At 32.3% G+C, this 19,333-nt stretch overlaps 1 protein-coding gene across 3 annotated transcripts in view; it reads left to right on the forward strand.

Annotated features, from left to right (window-relative positions):
• The window catches only part of LOC125053926 (facilitated trehalose transporter Tret1-like), a 38,645-nt gene that overhangs the window by 16,151 nt on the left and 3,161 nt on the right, over window positions 1-19,333 (forward strand). For 2 of the 3 annotated variants that reach the window (XM_047655549.1, XM_047655550.1), the window contains exons 3-5: window positions 6,985-7,120; window positions 8,686-8,914; window positions 16,240-16,396. In XM_047655549.1, the coding sequence (XP_047511505.1) occupies window positions 6,985-7,120; window positions 8,686-8,914; window positions 16,240-16,396 (522 nt within the window). Of the gene's footprint in view, window positions 1-4,708; window positions 4,760-6,984; window positions 7,121-8,685; window positions 8,915-16,239; window positions 16,397-19,333 lie in introns of those variants that run through there. The other variant, XM_047655551.1, reaches the window with a different exon arrangement.

A 19,333-nucleotide genomic window follows, 5' to 3' on the forward strand; every position in this document is an offset into this window, starting at 1 on the left:
CAGTACCTATGCTTTTCATATTTAGGGACATGATATGCAATTCGCGATAAAATATAGATTTTGGCTTTAGAATTTGACGCCGATACCAACGAGGATGCTACTTGTAAAGAAATGAAAGTTTACAATAATTAGCTACAATTTAAAAATCACAGCTATTATTCACTAAATACATTTTTTACAATTTTCATGATCAGAAAATTAATTATTAATTAATGGTATGTTTTTAGCCATAACAGAAGAGAAGGTACATCCACCTTCAATTTCCGTATATAGTAATAACAGTGAATAATAACCGTGAATATTTTTACCTTTATTTGAAATTACCATTTTATCCTCCTTTATAGCTAGAATCAATTAAGAACTAATATATGATATCGTTTGCCAATTAATTAAATATCCAATATCCCTCGTATTTAAATTATTTTCACAGTTGCTGTGTCCAAACATTGAAATACGACCTCATTCACAGATTCAAAAAAGCCAAGGGTTGCTAATAATAACATTAAAAAAAACAATGAAAACAAAAACTATATTATACTTTGTTAAAGGGATTGACCTAATTTATTACTAAAACTAATGTAAAAGAGTAATTATTTTTTATACTTGAGTTGGTATTATCAATGCATAGTTTGTTTAAGAATGATATCTTATTTTGTAGCCTGTGTTGTTTTGCGTATTTTATTATAAAGCACGGCTAATTTATAAATAAAATATGTTATAGATTAGATACGAACATACTTTTGAATATAAAATAAAATATCAAGTTTTTTAAGTAAGGGCTAAAAATTCTCAAGTAATATTATTTTTAAGTATTGATACAAGACAGATAGTTGAAGTAATAATAATAGCACAGGAAACTTCAATTAATTTATTTAATACAAAGGAAAGAATATATTTTGTTTTTTCTTGTATTGGAACGCTCCCTACTTATCGCTATTGTCTACTCTAAAGGCCGATTTACATTATCTTAGTGTTTAGTAGAGTGCTTTAGTACAACTTGAAAGGCAAGTTCTTTAGCGTAGCGTATACTAAAGCAAGTAGCGTTTACATGTTTCAACTAAAGTACTATCCTAAAGCACTCTCCTAAACACTAAGATAATGTAAATCGGCCTTTAGGATTAATTATCGGATGCTATTGGTATCATGAATCGATATGCAAAAACTCAACAGGAACTCCTTAAAAAAGAGTTTTGTTTTAGTAGAAATTCGTTTGCTGATTCTTGTTTAAATAAAGTTACACATATGTGTAGCATGATCCTGATAGATGTTAGACTGTTAGTATTTTCATTCCCTTTCCTCGTGGCTTATTCAGTTAGTCTTAGGTTACTTTTGAAAATACTATTACAATTATAGATAGTATTAAATCATATCATCACTAATAATACACACGGCCTCAATGATTACGAAATTTCAGCTAATTCTTAATAAAAATATTATTTTAATTTTTCTTTCTGAGAATAGTAATAATCTATAGGTATGTTTTTACTACTAACTGTTACATGTATACTTTTAAATGTGTAATTTTTTATACATTATTTTAGGTGTTGTTTATAATATAATTAATAACAAATATAAACAAGCATAGAAAGCCCTTGGAATAAATATCTCGGTTTGTGAGTCCAAATATTGACCTTAACCTTTTCCAATAAATGAGCGTCGATTGCCAATAAACCTCGATTGACTTTGATAAGGGGCCATGCTTTCTGTATCTGCTATCATGAAATCATAAGAAAATAAATAAATCGTTTATTAATAGACCATTAGTTACAAACAAAATAACAAATAATTGGTTTACAAGAAAAACAATTATTAACCTTTTTCTTATTTTTAATTACCACTTTTATGGTTAGGTTGTCTTCTGACATAGGCCTCCCCTATTGTCTGTATTCTAAGAGAACAAAAATTGTTAAAGTAAAAAAATTCATTAGTATTTAACTAGTCGGTACTAAACAACAGAATTATCTCTTTACTTACTTATTGCAATTGTACTAACTTATACATTAATTACTATTAAAAAACATACTTCTACATTAACACAATTAACAATTTCACAATAAAATGTATTCTTAAAGATTCACGTCACATAAGCAATATTTTCTGAATTATGTTTAATAATTTTTTCACATCGCCACATCAGCGCTCTTGAATTAACGGATATTGAAACAATTACATCGGAATTGGGCTTCGTTCTTAGATGACGTCATTTGTCATTTGGACTCATTGTTGTAAGCCAATTACCTATCATTAACTATCAATAAAATCAGTATTAGTTGGCCGGGGCTTGCTGGCGTAGGACGTATTACGATATAAATTCACAATTTTACACAACAAAAATGACAAAACACAAAGGTAAAGGTAGAACAATTATTTGGGAACTAACATAATTTAATGTAATCGCTAAATTAACAGAACCTGTACTATCCAAAGTAACTACTAAAACTAAAACTCGTGCCGAGATCAGCCTTGTAATATAACATATATTCTGTAACTCACTTTTCGAACTCACACAGCGGTTTTCACAGCGGCGGTCGAGCTCAAATCAGTCATTTTATGATTTGGCATTCTGATAAAGAGGGAGCTTGTAGTTTATTGTTTATTAGAATGCCAAATCATAAAATGTCTGCTTCACGACTGATTTAAGCTCGACCGCCGCTGTGAAAACCGCTGTGTGATTTCGAAAAGTGAGTTACAGAATCGCAAGGCTGCATCATTTATTCATCTGCAAATTCTAATAAATTCAAAAATTAGGTCTCTCATTGTAGAAAACACCAAAGAAAACATCATAACTTGAGGTACTACACTCATGTTGTATATTTGTAGTATAATGGGCAGTTAAAGTATCACTTCATAAAATGATGGTAGGGCAAAATATTTACGCAAATCGCGTAACATATGACTTTGCGTGATCTTTCTAATATTCAATTTAAAAGCGCTCTTTAAAACTTCTTTAACGAATATAAAAAAAATTACATATCACGAGGTTTTCAGTGTTTTTCAGTAATGTCCGCGTGTCTTTCGTATCTTTTTGATTTAAAAGTTTCGCGTAAACCAAGACGTTACATACGAAAAACAATTTACGGGGGTGTTTAAAATATTTTAACACATTAAGAAGTAATATAAACAAATATAATGATTAAAAGGACCTAATTAGCAATATGCGATACCAAAACAGCATCAATCGGCTCTTAACAACTTAGATACGTTGTCAAGACCGCGTCGTAAAAAACACAGCTTAAGTGAATTTAATTGTTTCCGGATAATCCAACAAAATATTGTGAAAATAATATTTCACTGTTTAGTATATCTTGAAGTGATATCTATCTAACTGAAGGATTACTTAAATGCCGACTAGCTTTGAATCGAAGAAGCAGAAATATAGCAGTATTGGCCTAGTGGTTTCAGCGTGCGACTCTCATACCATGAGGTCGTAGGTTCGATCCCCGGCTGTGCAAGAATGTACTTTCTTTCTATGTGCGCATTTAACATTCGCTCGAACGGTGAAGAAAACATCGTGAGGAAACCGACATGTCTTAGACACAAAAAGTCGACGGCGTGTGTCAGGCACTGCAGGCTGATCACCTTCTTGCCTATTAGATTTAAAAATGATCATGAAACAGATTAAAAAATCTGAGGCCAAGACCTAAAGATGTTGTAGCGCCTCTGATTTATTTATTTTATTACTAGCTTTGAATAATTTCAAATTATTTATCTACAACGCTGCGCTTGTAATATTGTTGAAATATCTAATTTGGAAGAAGGTTGTAAATTTTGCAATACCGTTTTGTATTTTAATTGCCTTGTTTAATACTTGTTTGTTAAAGCAACAAAGTAATCGTACAACTCACCGATTTGTTGTTGGGTTACGATGCATTATAAACAGTTACACACTTGATGTATCAGTTTAATTATGAATTCGTTATTGCGGATGCAATTGCGCTAATAATCGTCGATTAGCCTCAATTTCTGTTATAATTGCTTTAAAACATTAATAGTAAACTTGTTTTTATACAAATCAATTTGTTAATGTAATGCAAAAAACCAATAAAATTGGATAAAATCTTTTAATTATGAAAGAACTCGTTACATTTATTGGTACTATGATTCCCATAGTCATCCACTCTTTAATGGAAGTTGGTTCCATTTACTTAATTAAAAATTAATTGACATTTAAAATTAAAAGCTCAAGATAAACAATCCGCGAAAATAGAGGACACCGTGACAAAACCCTCCATCTTTTAGTCGATACCAACTCCGGGGAAACAAATACAGATAATACAACCTTTTCTACAGCTGTGATACTTTTTGACATTCAACACCTTTTGTCTTCAGTCACCGTGACCACGCACGCTGTAAAGCAAGCGAAACGTCGGTTAAATTTAAAATTATGAAAAATAATTGTAAATACATAACTTCAATCCGGTAAAAAATTGTTTTATTATTAAATGTGTGAAAGTTATGTCAATAAAAGACAATACTAATAATTAATTGACTTACTTCTATAAGAGAGTATCGATTCAAATAGATAGTTATGACGTTATCTATGGTCCCCGTATACTGATCGCAAACTTTGTAATACATACGTTGTATGAAAAATATACTGAAATCGGAAAATTCCTGCTGAAGTTTTTTTTATTAACTTTACTATAATTGCGTACAAGTATTCGTATACATCCAGACCATAGTGTGTGTATGTTACCACTAGAACACAAGGATTTTTCATACAATGTCAACAGTTTTACACAAATTCTATTCCAACGAGGTATGTACGTACATGTAGTAGCTTTCGTTTAGGTTTTCGGTTTTGCAGTAGGTTAAAACTTTAATATCATAGTAGAACTGCTACGAGCGTACTTATATCTCGAAAAACCTGTAACATGTTCTTTGCAATTAGTGCACTTATGTCCACGTTCCTCCTTGACGTCTGCATTTTCACAACGTGAAAAGGTGGGAGCTTGTAGTTTATTGTTTATCAGAATGCCAAATCATAAAATGACTGCTTCACGACTGATTTGAGAGCGACCGCCGATGCGAATACCGCTGTGTGAGTTCAAAAAGTGAGTTACAGAATCGCAGGGCTTTGTGCTTTTTAGAACATCTAATCGCGCATCACCACTTTATGGAACCAACTCTCATTCCAGTTATTTCCGAAAAATTAAACCTTAGGGGCCATAAGAGGCGGCAATGCACGTGCAACCTCCTGGTTTTGCGGTTGTTCATGGGCTGATAGCTTGTAACTAAGTGTCTGCTCGTCTACCTCCTGTCCAATAAAAAAACTTGCCAGTAAATTGCATAAAGAAATATCACTCACATAGCCATTGCTGTTTGACACCTAAAATTATTTGTTTGCTTCGCATCGCTGCCTAAAATCATTTAATGTTCTTTTAGTTTCGCTCCAATACTCCACTTTTCAGTTCACTAATTGTTCTACAGAGGTAGCATGGACGTTATCATGTTCTTTTAGTTTCGCTCCAATACTCCACTTTTCAGTTCACTAATTGTTCTACAGAGGTATCATGGACGTTATCATGCTTTGAATTAGTTATAACGTTATAGTACGATGGTTTGTGAACTTGATGGACAACAAATATGTTTAAATTATGTTGAAACTATTCCTAGTTTTTTAACAAAAAGATATAACAATACCGAGTTAAGTTCAACCAGTACTGGATGGATCTTTTTTTTATTTTCAAACGGTCGAATGGCTCACCTGATGTTTATTAATTCTGCCACCCATGGACAGTGACATTTCTACAAGGCTCGCAATTTTGGTAATAATAAATAATTAGTACGCTCTTTTCTTGAAGGATCCTTAGTTGAATTAGTTCGGAAATACTTCAGCGAGCAGCTGATTCCACATAGCACGACAAAAACCGCCATAAAAAACGCTCAGTCGTGTAACGATGGACGTCAAGGTGATACGGGTGGAACGGTTTCTATAAATAATAATACAGCGTTGTTATTGCACAACCTTTCCTAATAATCATGTACATATGTTGCTTTAAAACATACACGTCGATTTGAAACCTCCTTCGGGTTTCTTTAAATCGGCTAGTGTTAATTTTGCCAAGTTTATATAGATAACTCACGCAATATATATGTTATTATATATTGTGTAAATTAAATACTGTTACGTACTAATTAAATACTTAATCCCTAACGCCATGTCTAATTACAAACAATATTAGCAAGCTAAGACTATAAATATTTTCGTATTTATAATGTAATTTTAATAGGTTCAATAATTGAAAAATTTTCTTGCGCCTGCGAGATTAATAACACCACAATGTATTTATTACACTTTTTCGATTATTATTTACAAAACGTGTATGTATCAATCATTTAATTCATTTGTTTATTCTTTAGAAAAAAATGTATCATAGAATATAGACTACTAGCAGACCGGCCATGGGTTGCTAAGGTAATTGTTATATTACATAGTAGCAAACTATTCAAGGGAAACGGTAGGAGAACACTAGTCATGGGGACCACCATGCTTTTTTGGTGGTTATGCCATTAAATTGTAGCTTAATGGCATAACCACCAAAAAGTTGGTACTTTCAACACAGCGCCATCTGATAGAATTGTGGCTATCAAATAATAAACAAATATTTTGCAATAAAATAATATTGCGGGTATAAATTGAGATGTAAGCTATCCTTTCTTTTAAGTTGGATCAAACTACACACGGTGTCCAAATTTGATTGATATCGGTTCGGTAGTTTAGGAGTCCATATCGGACAACAACGTGACACGTAATTTATATATATTAAGATAGTATCTGATTCCTAAATTAGTGCTCTCCGTGGTTCCCATTCCAACAAAGGCTTCAGATTTTTTTTAAATGTCTGAATGAAAAACTTTTATCATAGAATATAGACGAGGATAGGATCAGATTCCTAAAGTAGGTTCCTATCACATACACATTTCAACGATGGCTTCAGAACTATTTGAATGTCTGAATGTTAAAAAACTTTTCTTTTTTAGGTGCTAGCATGTATCGCTCTGGATTTTCTACTGGTGGGCCTTGGGATGTCCATCAGCTTTGTTACTATGGTGGTGCCAGATGTCCTGGATGCCAAGGAAGGGTTGTCGCTCAACAAGAAAGAGGCATCATGGTTCGGTAGGTGCAGCCACATTTATATACAAAATATATTTCAAAAAGAAGTTAGTTATCTTTATGATGGAATATTTTTATCTTAACTACATAGTACCTTATAAGGTATATAAGAATATTCTATAAATCCGGTAAAGAGTAATTTTAAACAGAGGTCCCAACTAATTATTTTGTTGTAGTTATAAAATACATAAAATCTCACACACCTTCAACACAACACCTAGACTATTTGTTCAATTTAAAAAAATTCAAAATTTATAGCTTAATTTACTTTTATTTTATAGCTCATACTCAATTAAAAAAAAAAAAAAAAAAAATTTAAGAGTTCTTTCCTCATTTGAATTTAATTTGATTTTTATCTATATTTCGTTAGTTTCCGCTTAAACTTTCCATAGGTAATAAAAAGCTATCAATAAGGGCTACATTAATAACAAAATATTATGTCAGAATCACATAACTGTCACACCTGTCAATAAAGTTTTAATTAGAAATCAAGACACTTCCGACATAATATACATTACATACAGGTCACATACTTAACTAATGATATTGATAGATTTGGACTTTACCTTCTGAAAGTGTTTGCTAGTATAAAGTAGTAAAGTAAAGCTTATGTCAATATCTGTAAATTACATTTTAGTTATTCTGTATTCCATTATTTAATTATATTATTAAAAATATTATTTCTGTATTCCGACCAAAATTTTAATAATTGATGTGAATGAGTGATTTGAAAGTTGAAAACGATCAGGATTTTGATACAGAGAATAAAATTGTGCCTAATCGTAAATTGATACTTTACAAGTTTCGTATAAAATCAAGTTTCATTAACTTTTCATGAGACTTCCGTCACAAGATAACGAAGTAATTATACGTCGAAAAAATTTATAAGGTCAATGAATCAAAGAACTAGCGTGGGTAGTGTTTGATTGCACCTACATCAAAGAATGTCTTATTGATAATAAACTAGCTTCGTTTCGACTTAATTTAATTTTTCTACTCAGTCTACTGGTTTAATAGCTACTTGCCAACTGTTGAAATAAGAAAAATTTAACCCTTGTTTAACAACTCGTATTATAAGTACATCTCTAGTTTATGCTGGCAAACCTGACACATCACTGTTTGTTACAGTCTATGATAAAGATTCTCTCAAAATAAAACTACTTTGTCTAAAACCAAAATTATTATTTTTCATTTAAATCATCAATATGGAACATTTTGCTATGCTACCCCATATAAACTACTCGCTTTTTCGACGTAAAAAACTAAGTACTAATAAAAATAATAAAGCTTTATTTAATTCCATGCATAGTACATATTTAACAATACAATTTGGTACTTAATAGTCTATAATAATCAATAACAGTTGTTACGCTTGTATGAATTATTTGATTTCTAATTATAAATTCTATTTTGTAATTATTATTTGTTTAATTTATTTAACTAAGTACTAAACAAACTAAATTTTTCAATTTTAAGTTTATATTTTTCCATTTTTCTCTCCATAACTCTTCCTCAGAGTTCGAGAAATACATTATTCGTGACTATAACAGTGATTACTATATTTTCAGGTAGCATGGCCTTTCTATGTCAACCCCTCGGGAGCATCTTCTCCGGGCCATTATTGGATTACTTCGGACGAAAGAAGGCTCTATTCCTGGTAAACATACCGCATCTTTTCGCGTGGGTGCTGATGTATACCGCATGGAATGTGCCTTCACTGTTCATCGCTAATGCCTTATTAGGTATCGGTACGGGGATAATGGAAGCTCCTTCAATCACTTATGTCGGTGAAGTAAGGTAATAAAAACTTATTATTTTCAACAGATATTTTGATTATATGAAATATAATGTAGTACAGAGTACGTATGTCGTTTCCGGCTAATTAATAAGAGTAAAAAAAAAACATGGCGATTAAAAAGAGTGGCGGATAGTTTATTGCCAGTTCTTCTCTTCCGTTCTACGCCCTTGATTTGAGAACTGGCAGTAAATGTAAAATTAGAAGCATTAATATTTATTTCTTTAATGGCGAATAACAAGTGTACATTGTGTTACCTACGTGAATAAATAAATGATTTTTGAATTTTGAATTTTGAGTCATTCGTTTTTTGTTTTAAGGTTAAATTGTATATAAGCAAACTTCCTCCACCTCTCAAAATGTTGCCAAGATACGTGATACCTATAAAATGGTTTACTTTGGGATGCAGCATGATTATCAGTACCAAAACTAAACTTTGAAAGGGTTGTGTTATTTATATATTTAAAAATAAAATAGTAAACACCTAAGTCTAAAACCATACAAATTTAATTGGCCTTCAGTTGTTCCAGATGATCATCAGTTATATATAACTATTTTATTATTGCCATTAACTGTATGTACTCTATGTACCTACCGGTGTGTAACATTGTATTACTTGGTTTTATTAACAGTACTCGAGACTAGATTAGATACAGAATTCGCGGAATACAGCCTTATCCTTTCCGCCATAATGCAACCAGTCTTCATTTATCAGTGTTTACAGAACAACCTAATACATCATATATCTAAAGTATAGCGCCATTTTTACGTCTGGTATCCGAAATATACATAGACAAACTGATTAAACACAAAAATAGGCTATACTATATTTGAGGGTCGTGAGCTTTCTAACAAATGGTTCGAGTCATAAAAATATTCCCACCAAGACAACTTAAAAAGCATTTTATGAAAGTAGGAAGGTGTACTCAGTACTGCCTTCTATCTGATACAGATTTCATTGTTAGAAGTTTGGTAATGGTCACTTTCTTACTGCTCTATCTACCAATATCATATGTGACTCGTACACAAAATGCTGTTTTTATTATCCTTCGAGTAATTTTCCAATAGTTCGAGAATGTATAAATTAATATCGATATACCAACCGCCCGTAAATAGTTAACCATGACAAGTCGTAGAATATTGAACTCAGTTGAAACCAAAAATACTAGCTAGCAATAAGGTTTTTAGGTCTTATACCTAAAAAGTAAAAACCTTATTGCTAGTATTTTTGGTGCTATTTATTAGAAACATTCTCATAAAGTAGAAGTGTGGTAACGTCGCGTCGCATTCCTAAATTATGCGCAATACTTGGACATAGCTTCAACCAGCATAAATTACAATTTAATGCAAAATATTCCGTCCGAATCGGATATATTAGAATCTAAAAACTTTACATTCCTTTATGGTTTGCCGTTTGACTTACTTGGGCAATTATGCCTTTAAAGCTATATAATTATACAAATACACGAAATCAGATAATAAAGATTAATTGTTTGATAAAATTAATTAAATAAAAATTATACTAATTTAATTTTTTTACAAACGATTTTTCAAAGTGAGTTATGTAGTGTATATGATTGGACAATTCACACCAATTGACCTAGTCCCATGCTATGAAGCTTGTGTTATGGATACTAGGCAACGGATATACAAACATATTATAGATAGATAGACATATAAATACATATTTAAACATCCAAGACCTAAGCACAAAACCAAATGCTCATCACATCGATGTTTCTCTCAGCCGGGGATCGAACCCGGGACCCATGGATTCGCAGTCAGGGGTACTAACCACTAGACCAATGAGCCGTCGAAAGATAAGATGAGACCAAAAACATAAACCTATAAATTTCTAATATACAGAAAGTAGAAGGAACTGATCCATAAAATTGTCAATAAATTAAGGCTGTCCATGGCCATTGTTTTACTAATATCACATAACAAAAAACTAAGGTGTTAGTTAATATATCAATATATAGTTTTTGTTAGAGTAGTAAATCCGATCTTAGTTGCAATGTTAGTATTGAATAAAAACAAAAAAAAAGGGTGCGTGTACTTATGTACGCGCGTAAGAAGTTATACTTCTTTGGCTTTCTCTATTTTTTTTAAATATCAAATAAATAATAATAAATATTTAACGTTAATAATTTAATAATATTTAGTATATTATTCAATTATCAAGTAATATTAATACTAATTATTATTTATTATTTTATTATATTATTCATTCAATTTAATAACTAGGTATGGTTCATAACCTTTTAACTAAGTAACAATAGGTCTTTGTGAAAAAGCATTGCTAAATTTCTTTGAAAAAATAATTAAAACTCCTTTATTTGTTTAAAAGGTAGTGTTCAGTGGGTTTACTGGATTTCCAGCTTTTTACTGGATTTCCAGCTTTTTACTGGATTTCCAGCTTTCTCGCTGATCGGAGCATCAAAGTCGTCATCGACGGAGCATGCTCCGACCTGAAACCTGTGAATGCTGGTGTCCCACAAGGCTGTGTCCTATCCCCGACCCTGTTTATTCTGCATATCAATGATATGTTGCAGCTTAGCAACATTCATTGCTATGCGGACGACAGCACTGGGGATACTTTTTACACTGGCCGGGCAGGTATTTCTCAGGCTGTTGTCGATGAGTACCGGAACAAACTTGTGTCTGAAGTCGAAACTCTTCTACGTGGAGTCTCGGACTGGGGTAGACTAAATCTAGTCCAATTTAACCCCAAGAAGACACAAGTATGCGCGTTTTCCGCTAAAAAAACTCCCTTTGTCGCTACTCCCCTCTTTGAAGACACTCTCCTTAAAGCCTCAGCTAGCATCGGGATACTGGGCGTTGACATATCGAATAACGTACAGTTTCGCGGTCATCTGGAAGGAAAGGCTAAATTAGCCTCCAAAAAGCTTGGTGTGCTCAGCAAGGCGAGACGGTACTTCACTCCGGGCCACCGCTTGCAACTATATAAAGCGCAAATTCGGCCCCATATGGAGTACTGCTCTCACCTCTGGGCGGGAGCTCCCCAGTACCAGCTCCTTCCACTTGACCGTATTCAACGAAGAGCGGTTCGAATCGTCGACGACCAGTCACTTTCCGTGCGGCTTGATCCCTTGGCGCTGCGTAGAGATGTGGGATCTCTCTGCATCTTCTACCGCATTTACCATGGAGAGTGTTCAGAGGAATTGTTCGGTCTAATACCTGCAGCTGAGTTCCATCATCGGACGTCAAGGCAAAATACAAAATACCATCCGTATCACCTCGACGTCCGTCGTTCCACAACAGAGCGTTTTCTAAGGCAGTTTTTGCCGCGCACCACCACTATGTGGAACCAGCTGCCCACAGAAGTATTTCCGAACCAATTCGACTTAGGGTCCTTCAAGAAAAGAGCGTACCAATTCTTGAAAGGCCGGCAACGCACTTGCGAGCCTTCTGGCATTGTGAGTGTCCATGGGCGGAGGTATCACTTAACATCAGGTGAGCCTCCTGCCCGTTTGCCTCCTATTACATAAAAAAAAAAAAAAAAAAAAAAAAGTGGGTAGTGCGGGTTGCGCGTGTCAACACATGTTCCGTATTTCTATTACTTTTAAAAATATTATTTGTGGAAAATAAAGTTCAAATATGTGTTTAAAAGTTACATACTAACACAAAGTAACGAGGACATACATAGTTTAGTGCAAAATCCGTCAAAAAAGACTTAAAATAAACTGTGAACAGAACAATAATAATTTATAAATTTTTACGCGACTTACTTCGTTCAAAATGACTATATTTTCTATAAATGTGTGATTTCGGAAGTGTATTATTGTGACTATAGTGACTTGTGACACTATTGTGTTGTGGATTTTTTGTCAGTAGTGAAAACCTATACCTACATGACTAACAGAAGATGTATTAGTCATTCGCGACAAACGTCACTAGAAAACAGCATCTATACCAATATTTCGAAGCGATACATACTTAACCAGTTAGCCGATTGCGGAAATCGTTGCCTCATGCAAGTAATCGCGAGTTCAAATCAGTGTCTTGATCCTCTTTTTCTTTTTTTTTTTGTAATTGATTACTGATAAAATACAAAGATAAGTATTTAGAAAAATAAATAATAACAATAAATAAAATATGGACGAAATAAAAAGTATTTTAGAGGCAATGCAAGAAGCAATCAATCAGCAAAAAACTGATATGCAGGAAATGAAAGAGGATATAAAAGAAACTATCAACCGTAATATAAATGAAAAATTTAAACAGCTAGAAACCAAAAATGAAGTTTTGGAAGGAAAATTGGAACAACAACTTATAAAAATTAACCATTTAGAAAGAACAATTAGGAGGAAAAATCTGCTCTTTTTTGGAGTGGAAGAAAATGAAAAAACCTATTGCGATTTACAAAACAGAGTTCTTGATTTAATAAACAATACTTTAAAAATCAAATGTGATCACAATGGCATTGAATGTGTTAGGAGGCTTGGTAAAAGAACAGAAAAAATCAGACCAATAGTCCTGACGCTTTCTACAGTTGGACTCAAAGTTGATATCCAAAAAAATAAGAAAAAATTGGATTCTACCCCATACTACATAAAAGAAGACTTCCCTCCAGATGTTCTTAATACACGAAAACAATTACAAATTGAAGTTAACAGGGAAAGAGAACAAGGGAGATTGGCAATCCTTAAATATGACAAAATAGTCTGGTTGAACAACCGAAACCAACAAATCTTAAAACCAAGAACGGATAAAAATAAGAGAACTCCATCAGAATCTCCTGAATCGTCGAGAACCAACGGTAAAAGCCAATTAACCAGCCATCGAAGAAAAGCAAGGTTTACAACATAAAAAATTACGTTATCCAACAACCAAATTTAATTAAACGCCAGGCTTCCTCTCAATGCCAAGATTCCCTCAGTTGCGAATAGCAACCACTAATGGACCCTTCAGTCCCTCCATATCCCCCAATATGGCCGGTCACCGCAGGGGATATTGGCCAAAATTATGGCAACGGCGTCGGAAGACTGAATGGCCAAGTACATACAGATAGAATAAAAAGTAATACAATTTACTACCAACTTGCAAACACATACAAAGAAATATATTCAACAGAAAGTTCACTAAAATTCCTCTACTTAAATGCTCGAAGTATTGTGGGTCAAGGAAAGTTTGATGAACTTAAATATACAAAATATCCATTAAGAAATATTGATACATTATGTTTAATACAACCAAGGACTAATTACGGAAAACTTAATATTATGTATCAAGGCGCACAAATATTTAATACATTGCCACCCAGATTAAAAGAAATAAAACCTTTTTACAAATTTAAAAACCTTTAAAAAGAACATAATTAACAACATACCTATAAAATAACAAAAATATAAACAACCATATTCTATATCTGTGTCTGTAACAATCGTAAAAGTTTAATATGAATTAATGGAATAATTATTAATGTATTTACAAAACTTCAAAAAGCTATTCTAGCATTTACTTATGTCTGCGAACGAGCGTCTTGTAACATGTTGTAACATCGATGCGACCTACCTGCACTTTTGTAACATATATAGTACATATTGTTAGAACTAATATTTTTATTTTATATAGTGTATTTTCAAATAATTTCATAACACGATGTACATAACTAACTTACTCTAAATTTTTCTCGCTAAGTGAATGTAATTCTTTGAGAAATAAAGTATCTTTGAACTGAAGGTAAATGACAAATGTCATTATGGAATATGGTCATTCAAAATTTGCGATCTTCGAACTTCACGCATATTCTTTTTCTTTTTACTTGTAGATTGTCTTATTCCTATCTCGCTCGCGCACGCTATAATCACACTAACAATTTTGTGTCACAGGTGCGCGCGCATCGTAAAATTTCACTCTCATCAATTTTTCATAACGCGCCTAAAGAAGTATAACTTCAAAAAACTATAAAACTCCTAGTGGGGCATGGCTAACACGATGCATAAATGATGCCTCCCTTTATCGAATGACGGTATTAACACCGTAATTCAGTAATGAATACAAAAGGAAATACAATAAAATGAAATATTATACATATATCAGGTCTTCAAGAGTGTCTTGCAGAAAACAAACGGAGCCAATAACGATATTCTAAATTCATAATGTTATATTTAAATCGAAAACAATTAAGATTAGAATAACATTTACTAGCAATTTATAGTTTGTCACTCCTAGATTTTTAGCATTAATCCTAGATTAGCATAACAATTAACTTGTTATATAAGTTTAAAAAAAGCGCATTCCTCTTAGTTGTCAGTTGTCACATAAGTAAATCTATGATTTTTATTAATAAAATGTCAACTAGTTTGAAACGTGATAAACATAATAGAATCGTGTTTTGTTTACTTGAGTTTCTAAGTAATATGAAAGAAATGAAGATAGATAAAACGTGGCATTTAGTATACAATTGGTCTGTTTTTTTATTTAATTGAGTTTTATTCTAGTTTTTATTATTTACGGACGCACATAGTAAAATTTTATTTTGAATCGGAATACTTTGTTCTTTTGGCCGATGCGCAAAAAGCGTAGCGTATATTTCTTTAATTTGTACCTTTGTGATCGTACGAAATCTAGGAATTGAGGAACCTTTCTAGCTATTAGACTATCAATCAATGCTGTCTAAGCCATAGAAGATAGAACACGGTTCAGTGAATTCCTACCATCTACTTTCCACTTTTATAACATGTTTCAACGTAAATACTCGAACAATTATTAACGATTTTCTTTATTGCCTGCGATGCCTAAGTGGGAGTAAATTACATATGCAATTAAGTTCGTTGCAGCTGTAACATGTAGCAACATTCGACTTATGTATGTATTATATAAAGCGAAAAATTACTCAACGTGATTTAGTTTATTAAGTACATTATTTAAAAGTAAATATAATATTAAATCTTGTTAAAATAAAAAGCTAGAATATTAAACAAACATAAGGCAGGTAAAATATTTAATCTGTTTCTTTAAGAATTTTGTCGATATATATAATTTAGGACGACTAATTGGTCTATTGGTTAGTACCCCTGACTGCGAATCCATGGGTCCCGGGTTCGATCCCCGGCTGCGACGAACATCGATGTGATGTGCATTTGGTGTTGTGCTTAGGTCTTGGGTGTTTAAATATGTATTTATATGTATATCTATCTATAATATGTATGTATATCCGTTGCCTGGTACCCATAACACAAGCTTCTTAGCATGGGACTAGGTCAATTGGTGTGAATTGTCTTTAAAAAAATATATAATTAAAAGTTTCTTTGTACCACATAACATATCATATCTGAAACAGTTTTTAATCTCATTTCAGTGACCCATCCATTCGAGGGATCCTTACAACCCTGACGAATTGTTTCACCTCCACCGGAATGTTCATAGCATACTTGCTTGGCACAGTTCTCACCTGGCGGCAAGCAGCACTTGTATCACTAACAGTACCTATAGCAACAATGCTCTTGGTTCTATTCGTAAGTACCATTTAATTGATATCGCCTACATTAGTCATAAATAGGTCTTATCTTACTTAGTTAATACTCACGATGAAGTCAATATCAGGGATGTGCGTTGACGTTGTATTTGCTATTATGCATCATGCTCAGTAAATTCTTTGCTCAGAATTGGGGATTACAAGAACCCTCGTGCCAAGTTCTCGCTTTTTAACTACATTATAAGTAGATTTTTTTGCATAAAGACGATACAATTTGCAAGTAACAGTATATTAAAGTGACATATCTATCTTAGGGTCTGTTTCACAAAACTAGTAGTAATGTATTAGTGTTGGTAATTTGTAACATTAATTTATAAAATACTAGCTGGCCTGGCGAACATCGTACCGCCTAACAGTCGATTCTTTATTTTTTTTAATACTTATTCTGCTATTCGGAACACCGGTCTAGCTAGTAAGATAAAAAAAAGAAAGTTGATAAGACAACAAATACATTATGTCAAAAAATAAAAATTTACCTTCCCGGAACCCCTCCACTAACATTTGAACTTTATTATATGGTATTAAAGTTCAAATTGACTTTTAAGTATTATTACGAATATTTTGTATGGTAATATATAAAAGTGTTGTTTTTAGACTTTTTCACTCAATTTTTTAAATTTATCTCTCCGTAAGAACCATCCTCGTACTTCAAGGAATATTATTAAAAATAATCAGACAAATCGGTCAAGCCGTTTTCATGTTATGTCGTGACAACGGAAAACGGGTTTCATTTTTGTATAATATATAGATATTCGTTATTATGTTTTTAATTTTTGTAACTTTATTTAATGAAAACAAATAATCTTCAAGTATTTATTGCCGACCACTTTAATTGTTTGGCCGTGTACATCGGTTTTAAAGAATCCATCACACTTTAATAAAAATATTGCCAGAATCCACTTCACAAATATTAAATTACAGGATTATATTATTCATTAGATCATACGGACTACACCAGATAATTACATTTCATTTAATTATCTAAAATCGATATTAGAACGTAAATTTTTTTAGGTGTCCGTATTTTGCAAAAGAGCTAAGATACAGAGATAAAAAATAACTGTAAAAAATTACAGTTTTTAACTAAAAATGTAATAGAAATATTTTCAATCTACTATAAAATAAATTTAACATATAACATTTGACTACAAACATCGATATCAATGAGATAAAAATTCAAACCGAATCACATTTTATGCCATTCGTTAAAATTCTTGTAATCTAAAATAAAAGATAAAGAGTTAGTCGCCTGGTTAAACCAGTTTTAAATCCAGCTAAGTTTTGATAAAAGTTTCTTGGTCAAAGATATTTCTGGTTTTATTGGGATAGGATATATCAACTGTTAACAACCAATAAAAAAAAATGTCATCTTAGTAATAACAAAATACATTAAAACCCATGTTATGTTCGTTTGCGGAATAAATTGGAAGAAACTTGTATTTTTATTAATAAACGCCTCGTAACTTAAAACAATTTTTGAATATTACTTTTACCGATGTACCGAATGAGTCAGAATATTAAATAAATCTCAAAATTTAACTTCTTTATTTTTTTATATTTTTGTGGTTTGAGAGTTGTTTCTGTCTCTTAGTCTATACGTCTTGATAAGCAAGTTAATATTTGGTCGTCTAATTGTGTCAAAAATGAACCAATTTTTTATACATAAGCATTAAAAAAGCCATTTAAAAAATATTGCTGTTGGTTAAGAAAAGCCAATGTCAAAATTTTGTCTTATTTTTATTTATTTATTTACACTTCGTTGCAAAAAAAATGAAACACAATACCAAAAAATTATAAAGGATGCAACGGGCGGCCTTATCGCTAATAAGCGATCTCTTCCAGGCAACCCTAGCTAAAGAGAAAAACTAAAAAAAAGAAACATGATGCGTGCGAGAAGTGCAGAACCAAATGTTATAAGCTGTTATGTTAAAAGCTAATCTTACAAAAACATGAACAGCGAATAGTGATGTAAAAGGAAACATAAGATTTATACAAGTCACGATTGATCAGGATAGGATAAGGTTAAGAAATGATTATACAGAAGAGTTTTAAAAGATGACAGAGAGGTATACAATCGTACGGAGTCGGGCAGCGTATTCCACAACTTAATGGCGGAGATCGTAAATGAATTGCATTTGTCTTGATGGCTATACGTCTTCGTTTATTGGTATACCAACACAGGGACTTCAACAGGCTTTTACGTTGTTTGATAAACGCTACAACGTTACAACTACTATCCGGGATTTTATTTTTTTTATTTAGGTTGGCAAATATTATGAATGCTATGCGCAAAATTTATGAAAGTAAACATTTTTGTCATAAAATAATACTTTGCTATTATACCTACTGCCTTTTTAACACAGCAGAAATCCCACGCAGTTAGCCGTTTTACCCACCTAGTGGGGTTCAGAATCATATAATTTGACGACTTCAAGTCGTCAAAAGACGTTTCAGTCTTGGTCGTGAGCTCTCATACTAAACTAACAATATGTAAATTTTTTAATTTCATATTTTATGAATCTCTCAAATTCAATTCAAATTTTATCAAAACACTAGCTGACCCGGCAAGCGTCGTTTTGCCATTTATATTATTTCTAGGAAATTTTTTTTAGTTCAATAAACACTATCTACTATAATAAAAAATAGGGGTTGGTCGTAGAGAGGTGAAAATTAAGGGTTGTATGTATATTTGTATGTTGTATCATAAAAAAATAAAAACAAACAAATTTGTCTAAAAATAAAAAATACTTTTTCTGGGGTGGACACCCCTTATCACTTAAGGGTTTGTAAGATAGATAGTAGCCGATTCTCAGACTTACTAATTATGAAGAAAAATTTCATAAGAATCGGTCGAGCCGCTTCGGAGGAGTATGGGAACGAACATTGTGACACGAGAATTTTATATATTAGATTTATT

This window comes from Pieris napi, chromosome 11 (genome assembly GCF_905475465.1).
Source record: "Pieris napi chromosome 11, ilPieNapi1.2, whole genome shotgun sequence".
In the NCBI taxonomy this organism is placed as follows: domain Eukaryota; kingdom Metazoa; phylum Arthropoda; class Insecta; order Lepidoptera; family Pieridae; genus Pieris; species Pieris napi.